The sequence below is a fragment of the Limulus polyphemus genome, unplaced genomic scaffold (genome assembly GCF_000517525.1).
Source record: "Limulus polyphemus unplaced genomic scaffold, Limulus_polyphemus-2.1.2 Scaffold206, whole genome shotgun sequence".
Classification (NCBI taxonomy): Eukaryota; Metazoa; Arthropoda; class Merostomata; order Xiphosura; family Limulidae; genus Limulus; species Limulus polyphemus.
In genome coordinates, this window is record NW_013665816.1 from 778,331 (window position 1) to 788,554 (window position 10,224).

General features: G+C 36.5%; 1 protein-coding gene across 2 annotated transcripts in view; it reads left to right on the forward strand.

Annotated features, from left to right (window-relative positions):
* Nucleotides 1-10,224, forward strand: part of LOC106478385 (enkurin domain-containing protein 1-like) — a 32,058-nt gene that overhangs the window by 2,410 nt on the left and 19,424 nt on the right. The window contains exons 1-3 of one of the 2 annotated variants that reach the window (XM_022381978.1): nucleotides 4,986-5,220; nucleotides 8,802-8,938; nucleotides 9,366-9,526. In XM_022381978.1, coding sequence (XP_022237686.1) covers nucleotides 8,815-8,938; nucleotides 9,366-9,526 — 285 coding nt within the window. In that variant the 5' untranslated portion in view covers nucleotides 4,986-5,220; nucleotides 8,802-8,814. Of the gene's footprint in view, nucleotides 1-4,985; nucleotides 5,221-8,801; nucleotides 8,939-9,365; nucleotides 9,527-10,224 lie in introns of those variants that run through there. The other variant, XM_022381977.1, reaches the window with a different exon arrangement.

The window sequence follows — 10,224 nt, forward strand, 5'->3', positions numbered from 1 at the left end:
GTGATGGATCTATATTGTCAATACTCTTAATGATCTTAAACACCCCAATTAAAATCTCTCTGACTCTTCTCACCAGAGAAAACAAGTTTAGAGATTTTAGTTTCTTCTCATAGGACAATCCCATCATCCCAGGTATCATCCTAATGGCTCTTCTCTGAACCTTTTCCAACAATTCAATGCCCAAAACTGTACACATACTCTAAATGAGAGATTACAAGTGATCTATACAGTGAAGCAATAATATCTCTTGTCTTGTATTCAATGTTTCTATAGATGCTACCCAAAATTCTATTAGCCGTATTGCTAACTACAGTACGCTGTTTTGCTGACTTAAGTGATTTTTCTATCACAACACCAAGATCTTTTGCTTCAATCATAGTATTTAATGTATTCCCATTTAAATTGTAACAGTAATTTGAATTGTGAAAACCTACGTGCATCACCTTACATTTTGTTTAGTTAAACATCATCTGCCACGTATTGCCCAGTGCATCAAATGATTCAAGTCTCCCTGTAAGTCTGCAGCATCTTTGATACAGTTAATGTCATCTGAAAACTTAAAAATTTTGTTATTCATTCCAGAGTCAGTATCATTAATATAAATCACAAACAGCAGGACCCTGCAAAGAGCCCTGAGGCACACTACTTATAACTGTGATCCAGTCAGATCCAACTTAATTTATTACTACTCTCTGCTTTCTACTCTCCAGTAAATTTTCTATCCAATTTGATAACATTTTTCCCACTTCCACAGATTTAATTTTTGTAACAAGTCTTTTGTGAGGCACCTTATCAAGGCAAACCAAATCTACATTATTTACCTCATCAACTCTTGCAGTAACATCCTTAAAGAACATCAGAAGATTTGTTAAGTAAGACTTTCCTTTAGTGAAACCATGCTGGCTCTTTGACATTATATCAAACTGCTTTAAGTGACTCTGCGTTGCATCTTTAATCACACACTTCAAAACCTTTCCAATTGCTGACTTATAATTGCCTGGACAATGTTTATCACCTCTCTTAAATATTGGACTAACATTAGCCAACTTCCAATCTTCTAATACTCTTCCACTACCCAATGACCTATAAAAAGTATTAGTTAGTTGTTCACAAATAAAATCTTTAAGTTCCTTTAAAACTCTAGGATAAAAGTTGTCTGGGCCAGGGAATTTATCAATTTTTAGGTTTATCAACTTTTCTCTTACAATTTCAGAACTTAAAATGATATCTTTTACATCAATATTTTCCCTATATATTATGTGCTCTGGTTGAGGCATAATACTTGTATCTTCCTTCCTAAAAGCTGAAGAGAACATATAATTTAATAAGCTTATCATCTCATAATCTTCTGAGATCAGCTCCCCACTATCATTTTTAAGAGGTGCAGTTCCCATCATAACAGTTTGCTTACCCATCATATACCTAAAGAATTTCTTATTGTTTGATTTATCTCTTATAGACAACCCTCTTTCATGTACAGTTTTTGCCCTTTTCCTTTTTAACTAGCTTTCGTGATTTCCTATAGTCCTCCAAGTCATTATTATTTCTGTTAAGTTTAAATTTCTTGAATGTATTATGTTTATCACTAATATGATCTCTTAAATCTTTACTTATTTTGCTCCGTTGCCTTTTTGTTTTTTAGTGAATATGTATGTTCTGTATGCATATCATTTTTTCCCTAAATGATTCCTACAACTGTTGAAGATCCCCTCCCAACTCTTTAGTACAATTTACAGAAGCCAGATCATGTCTCATTTAATCAAAATTGGCTTTTCTGAAATTTGGAATCAGGGTACTATTCTCCTTCAATTCTACATGTAGTAAATTCCCAAACCTAATAGTGCAATGGACGCTTGTACTTAAATGCTCACCAATCACAACTCTATCTATCATATTCACATCGGATGCTAATATTAAGTCTCGTTAAGCTTCCTCTCTTGTAGGTTCTATCACCAGTTGGTGTATAAAAGTATCCTGAACAATTTCCAAAAACTTATCCCACTCCCATAATAATGTCTTTTTCAGCTACCATTCTGATCTCATTATACAGTTTCTCATTAACTTCTACATTCTGACGTGGTGGTCTATAACAAATCCCAATTACAAGACTTATCCCTTTATATCCACTCACACTAACCCAAAGTGACTCAACTTCAGTGCTATTTTCTTTAATATGCTGTAACTCAATAGAATGCAATTCTCTCCTCATATATAAAGCTACTCCTCCCCCTTTTTTCAATACTCTATCTCTAATAGATAATCTATAGCATGGTATTTTGAAACAAATTCTCTCATCAAAATTGTTCAGTGATACCCATAATATCAAAAGTCTTAGTTTTCACAACTGCTTTGAACTTGTCAATTTTATTTCTAATACTCCTAGCATTACAATAGTAACAATTAATTGTACATTTTAAAATATGTTCAAGTTTTATGCATATTGTACATGTTTTCTTGTCAATTATATTTCCTGTTTTACTAATATCATAGCACTCACCTCCATCTAGCCCTATTTTAAATCAACCACTACAGCTGATTTAATAGCTCTTGCTAACATGCTAGCCCCTGCCTTGTCTAAGTGTAAGCAATCCATTCCAAAAAGATTAACTTTCCCATTAAAATTATCCCAGAAATCCAACCAGCCTATTTGCACATCCCTACATATTGATCTAAGCTTGGCATTAAATTCTAGTGACCTACTTAGTATCTCATCCCCACAAGTTATTCTTGACAAAAATAAGATATGACTCCTTTCCTTAAATGCCCTTATCAATGTTTTATACTTATCAATAAGCTCCTCAGATCTATCTTTCCTTACAGCTTTAGCCCCAACATGTACCACAAAAACTGCATTGCTACTAGCACCCTTAACTATCTCTGTGGTTCTATTAGTTATATCCTGTACCCCTGCTCCTGGATAGCATAAGTGTATTATTTTGCTCCTATTTACACCATATACTACTTTATCTACATGCCTAACTAGAGTTACCTGCAACTATAACTTCCCTATCATTCACAGTCATCCCTTGTGATCCCATCTGTTTCCCTTACCTGCTCCCTCTCATCACTAGCAAGTGCTTGGAACTTATATTCTGATAATTGTAGTACTAGCAAATAACACTCAATTTTAAAACAAGATCATATGCCAATGATTACTTATATCTGTATTGTGAACTTTGCAAGGTGACTTGCATAGTTCAAGTGTCATGGCAATATTTAGTCCTTAATATTCAATGTGGTGATAATTGGTAAGCAATCACAGATTTAAAGGCCTGAAACAATTCATGGAAATTATTATCTCTGAAAGAACGTGGGATGAATTCAGTGCTTAAGAATCATAATATACAAAATAAACACGAATGATTGGAATAATATATCCATGCACAAAGTTTGAATCATGAATTGTTTTTGCATGTTTCTTTCCTACAATTTCATCCTGGACAGTCAAATTTGTAGAGACAGAAAAACATTTCCAAACAAACATAACTAGGTGATTATAATCAATCATTGATTGTTTCTGATAAATCAACTATTTATCATAATGTTTTAACCAATTCACAGCACTAGCCTTTATCATTATAATTAATATAAATAAGAAAGCACAGTCCCAAGCACTGACCTTTAAAATTCTCCATTATTATCAAGGGTCCAGTTTGACTGTACTTTGCATCTCAATTAACCAGGCTTTAAAATAACATTAGATTCATGAAAATTAAACATCAGGTACCTTATGTTTGTTAGTTTAAAGCAGGATTGTCTTTCCAAATTAGAGTTGTCTCTTTAATTATTAACATCATCTCATTCTCTGCAGTTCCAGTGATTTTAAACAAAATGTTAGACACCAACACATCACAGCTCTTGAGCATGTATTGAAGAATACTTGAATTGTTCTGAATTTTTGATTACTGTGTACTTTTTTCCTCTCCCCTAGTATTATTATGGAACCAATATAATCATCCTCACACATTGAGCAATGAAATTCATGAACAAATCAACTTCTGTGTTGAGGAATTATCTTTTGTTTTTTACTGGGAACAGATTTTGTAGTCTTGTAGAAGATTTGAACACATTGTTACATGATTTTTGGAAAGACTTCTTACACCTGTGCTAAATTTCTTCTTAATCGAAATAGTGAACACCAGTATATAAGAGAACTATAAATACTTGCATTTCCAACACCTCCACTCACAGTTATAGCTGTTCTTGATTTGGATGTCTTCTAGTGTGCAAATGTTTGCTCACCACTAGCCTAGAAACTCTCACCTAATTCCATGTGTATACTACATGGTTCAACTGCATTTAAGCATGCAAATTAACATGCCACAGTTCTCTACCAATAGGAGTGTGACAAAATCTATTGCAGCTGACTCACTCTATGCAGTTTAATCCAATCTCCAACTCTTGATTTGACACAACAATGTTAAGACCGAGTGCTTGATTTCAAAAATTTTTTTTTCTTTAATGCGTTTTGAAAATGTTCAGTTACTGATTTTTGCATTTGAAAGTATTGTTTATAATCCACTGTCGACTTGAATTTCGTTATTTGATTGTGAATTCTATTTCTCACTCAATTACCAGTAGTCAGTCAATATTTATTAATTTACAATTTAAAATTACAACTACAGTGGTTGTCAAAGTAAGTGAAGAATATTCCATCATTGGTCTATCCAGCATGGTTCCTCACCTTCAGATTTCTGATTTTTTACTGGTTCTGTTTTTTTTTCAATCATTGAGAGTTATAGGGTGGCCCTCTCATATACCTTTCATTTTTCTCCTTTTTGCCATGTGTTTTCCTCTACAGTTATTTCCTTTCCTTCCATGACCCATAAGTACCCCTGCTCTGATACGGATTGTCTCCTGTGTCCAGTCCAATACTTCTGTGGCTCTTTTCTCATTTTTATTCATTGGAATCTGTCCATCTCTCATGATATTTCTCCTATCACCCTTACCGTTTGGGTCTGACAGGTTATTTGTATTGCATATTCCACCCTTTCTATTGAATCTTGCCAATTGTTCTGTGTATCATCCTATTAGATTCGTCATTTCACACTGTCCGTAGCTGCTCATTTCTGTCATCCTTTGGAGAAGATTATCTAGGCCACCGTGTGGACCACTCCCCATACTTTTGAGTTGCACTCCTTGCACCATCTGGTGGTTTCCTGCTCAACTGGATATAGTCTTCCCTCTGCAGCCATTCTCCACACATTGTTACAACTTTGAGTGGGTAAATTATTTTATTTCATTTCTCCATATTTTTTCAGGGGCTTACTTTACATGTTATAGATCCTGCTCTGTGGGAATTGGTGCCTGTCCAGATATACTGATATCCAAAATCTACACAGTGAGATCTGTAAGGCCTACCGCACTCACTATTGAGATGGGGTGTTCGACAAGATCACTTGTGGGTTCTTCCTTACGGCATATTGCATTAAATATGTTTGTATTGGACCATACATTCATGAACTAACATAAGTAAAGCAGAAAAAGATGGTTGGCCATCTCTAATGTTCCTTAGATTGCTGAATCAGGAATAGTCTGCTTTTCAAAATAGGGTTTTATGGTCACCCAATACACTTTCTCTGGTGATCTATTCCTCCGGATTCTCCAACACATTTCTTCCTCATGGAGGAATCCTTCTGAGTGTGCACAATTCCACTCAGATGAGAGTAGGGTGGTGGTGTTCTGCCTATCATTGTGTTGTGGATCTGATTTGTTTTCCCAGATGCTGCCGGTCTGGACTGGATTTTGCAGTCTATTTTGCACTTCCCCCCTCTGGCTAGGAACCCTCCCTCCTACTGCCACGTGGATGTTGTTTTATGGGCAACTGGTTTGGGTTGGAACTGGACCAGCCAATATATGTCCTCACATGTATGTGGGCTGGGAACTTCCTCCTACCATGGACTGGATGTTACTTCCCCAATGCTGATTGGCTTTGGACTGGAATTGACCCTCCACATTGCATTTCCACCTTCCTGATATTGTCTAAATGTACATTCCTGGGGTTTATAGTTGCAGGTGTGTGCTGGATTTGTTTACATGTGGTTTGTGTGTTTGGAATGGAGGCTCTTCTTCCCTTCACACTTGGGCCATAGCTCGGGGTATCCCAGCTTCTCATCTTACAGTTGCTGGTATCTTCGAGTTTCTTATGTGGATTTTTGAGAAGGGGTCTTTGGTCTACTCGATATTGGGTTATTAAGCAGCCCAATACCATACTTTCCATTTTTCTTATTACTGCAAGGCTTTCTTTCCCCTGTCCTTGCCATTTTGATTCATTCTTTCCGGATACATCGGCTGCCTTGACACCCAGTACTTCCAGAATGGGACATTAACATGGTACTCCAATCCCTTACTTTACCTCTGTTTGAGTCTATTCCCTCATGCTCTTTCTTTCACCTATCCCTTAAGGTAAATTTCCTTCTTCTCTTGGCCTGCAGGTGACGGCAGTTTGATCTGTTTTCCATCAACGTCACTCTGCACACTTTACCAAATCTATCTTCTCCTTTATCTGAATCGTTCCTTCCTTCCCATGACCTTGGCATCTTGTGAGGGTGACTCCTCCTTTTTGCCCATTTCCTTTCCCTCTGTTTCTCATCTTTACACTTGTCCTGATCCAGATTGACTTCTATGCCCAGTGTGTGCCCTTTGTTGTGATATTGCTCTCACAGCTTCCTTCGGGGGTTCTCGTTCCCATCTCTTTATCCAATGGCAACCCTCTTCCTCTCAGGATCTTTCTACCTTTATCCTTTCCACTTGGGTTCATCATTTAATCCAGTTGTCTTCTTCCTCTTTGTTTCATTCCCAACATGCTTTGTACCATGCTACATTCCATCACATCCGACACCTCACCTTTTCCTTTGCTTCTCGTCTTCATCGGTTGTTGGAGGAGATTCTGCAGTCTGGCATGTGGACCACCCCTTAGACGTTGATTTCCCATAACTTCCATCATGTCACAGTTTCTGCTTCCTCTGGGTATTGCCTACCACTTGTGGTTATACTTCAGACTTCAGTGTGGCTATGACACTAGGTAAGTCTTTATTAATGCTTTCTTTTCTTTCAGGGGCCCTTGCTTCGAATTTTGTCTCTTGGATCCAACTCTGTGGTGAGTTGTGCCTGACCAGGTATTCTTTCACATAAAATTCGAACTGTAAGCCATGTTGACTAATGCTTTCTCATCCATGACTCCACATGGTCATCGTGGAGATGGAATGATCCACAACATTTCTAGAAGGTTATCTATCTCATGATAGTTGCTTCGTAAGAAGGTCCATTTTGGGCCATACCACCCATGGATGACATGAGTAAAGCAGAAGGGGATAGCTGCCCATCCCTGCCATGCCTTGAGTGAATAACTCAGTATGGTCTGCTTTTCAAAATAGGATATCGTGGTCACTCATTGCACTATTACTGGTGATGATATTCCTCTGGACTCTCCAATGCATTCCTTCCCCCCCCCCTTCCTTGAGTGGAGTATGGAAGTCCTTGCCACTTTCCAGTTCTAAGCCCTGGGGTGGTTTATCATGGATGTACCATCCTGAATGGTTTCCACTAACAAATTGGTTATAACCATTCAGTTGAGAGTAGGGTGGTGGTGTTCTGCTGGTATAAATGCGACGTAGCCTATACAGTGGTTGATCCATCCCCTTGATGTTAGACATGGCCTCCTGATATGATTTACACTATCACAGTAGTTGATCCTTCACCTTCCTGGATGATGTGGCCTCCTTATACTATTTACATCTTCAACAGTATCCACTACCACTGGAGTTGATCCATCACTCTACAGCATAAATCCTCGCACAAGTTGAATTCGTCCTTTAGATGCCAGATGGCCAATCCCAGATTGCTGTAGGATATAGATCCTTGTGTAGTACCCAGGAATTGGAGTGGATCTTAATCCCCAGTTCTTGGGTTGTAGGTGAAAACATTATGATCCTCATCCTACCCTCATGTGGATATCGGTACCCCGTAGAAGAAGTTTTGGATGTAGTTGAATTGCCGAACACGGTCCGATGCACCTTAGCCACTCTACACCTTTCGAATTCTGCCCGTGTGTTTTATGAATTATATACAAGGGTGAAGAGTATACCTGGCTCAGAAGTGGTATAGTTCTCCTCCTCTGATCTCCTGATCTCTTTCTCTCATTGTCAGGGGTATCCTTCAAACACTTTCAGGGGTGCTTCTGTTATTACCTTGAACTGGTCCCTCCTCCATGTGTGATTCTAACTAATCTTGTGAGAAGAGGTAAGTACCATATTGGAATTTATAATTTTCCTATACTGAAAATGTATTTCTGATAGGTACTTACCTCTTCTCACCCTTCCTCCCCACTTCTGCCAAACTTCAAAGTGAAGGTTTGCAAGAGGAGTGTTGAGTGAGTCACATGTGTCATGTGAAAATACTATGTTACTCTTGGTTAATAGATGATTCATGATGATTTGCATGAGAGACACAATGCAATGTACTAATTCTAACAAGGGGGAGCACTGAATGAGAATAGCTAATGTTGTGAGTTGGGGTAAGTACCTATTGGAAATACATTTTCAGTATAAGAAAATTATAACATTAATGAAAAGTAAAGAGTAAGTTTAAATATTTTTTCCCAAAGGTGGGCAAACAAAGACAGCCTCGAAGAATCAAATTTTCATTTGTTGTCTATACGTTATGTTAAACATTGTTCAAAGCAAATTGAAATTAGCTGCTTGTGTTTAGCTATTAGTATCTCAGAACTGTTCTCTTGGAAATAATTGCAGGTGTTATTACTGTGGGTGTAAATTTTACTTTATATTATTACTCTTTTACAGTTAAAAACTTGCAATGGCCCAGCAAAACCAAGTAAAGCATCTAGACTACTATAGTCCCTCAAGGATATTTTCACCAACATTGAGCCAGATACTGATGGATATTGAAAATGAAACAGTTCGAAAACAACCTAAACCAAGTAAGTTTAGAAAATAAACCTGTAGATTTCACTTAGAAACAGAACAGGTCATTAGAAAAATTACCATGTTATTTTTTTATAATTTTCATCAAATGACACATGTCTTTTTAGTAATTCACATACAGTTTTTCATGCTTTAAATATCTTCTGTGTAAACAGACAATAAGTTACCTGTAATTTTATGCACACTGGACTAATCTTGATATTTGTTATAATGAATTACACTCTGCAGCAATTGTTATATGACCTTACATAGAGTAACTGAGACGGTTAGTTAGTTGGACAAACATATTACAGATGGCATTTAGTTATGATTATTGTGAGATGATGCACAATTAATTTGGATGGTTTTTTTTTAAATAAAAGTACTTTTCAAGGCCCAATGACTTTCTGCACAATTTTAAACTGTTTATTTCTTTTCGTTTAGAACAGCCACCAAAAGATTTCACAAAAGAAAATATCAAACAATTAAGAGCAATTCAAGCCACACATAGAAAAAGAGAACAGGAAATAAGGAAGCCACTTAAGGCTACTGCAGCATCTGACAAATACAGCTGTGTACAGTCAAAGGTTTCATCTGTTGTAAAGGTAATTCATAACTTTGTACACCCCAGGTGTGGATATTCGTTTTTGTGTTATGAACTCTTGGGAACTCAACTTCAAGAAATTATTTTATTTAAAAAAAATGTCTACATGTTAATTATGTGTATATGTAAATGAACATGTTTGTAGAAATGTGGTGTAATGTGTTTAAGTACTAGAATTAATTTAATATAACACATTGACATTGTTCACAAGATCTATTTAACCTTCTTTAGTTGGATCTCTCAAGGACGTATGACTGTTGGTACAAATAACCATATTCCAATATAAAACTATAGTATTCCATTACAAAATGCTCTGAATGTTTCACATATTTTATTTTATTTATATTATAAAGTGGCTTATATTAGGTCGTCAAGAAATTAATGTTACTTTTTGGAACACTTTCATTGACCATCCCCCAAAAAATGTACATAATGTATAATAGTTAAATGAACTGCCTAAATGTCACGTTAGTGTAGCTTATATAATTTGTAAAGATTAGTATACTCTAATCCTTTATAGTGATGGCACATGACAAGACATACATTCGACATATACTGCTATATGAATACAAGAAGGGAAACAATGCCTCTGTAGCCACAAAGAATATCAAAGAAGTTTATGGAAATGTTTTGAATGTTCGTAAGCGTCAACGATGGTTCAGCAAATTTTATTCAGGTGACTTATTAGTCTTAAAAACT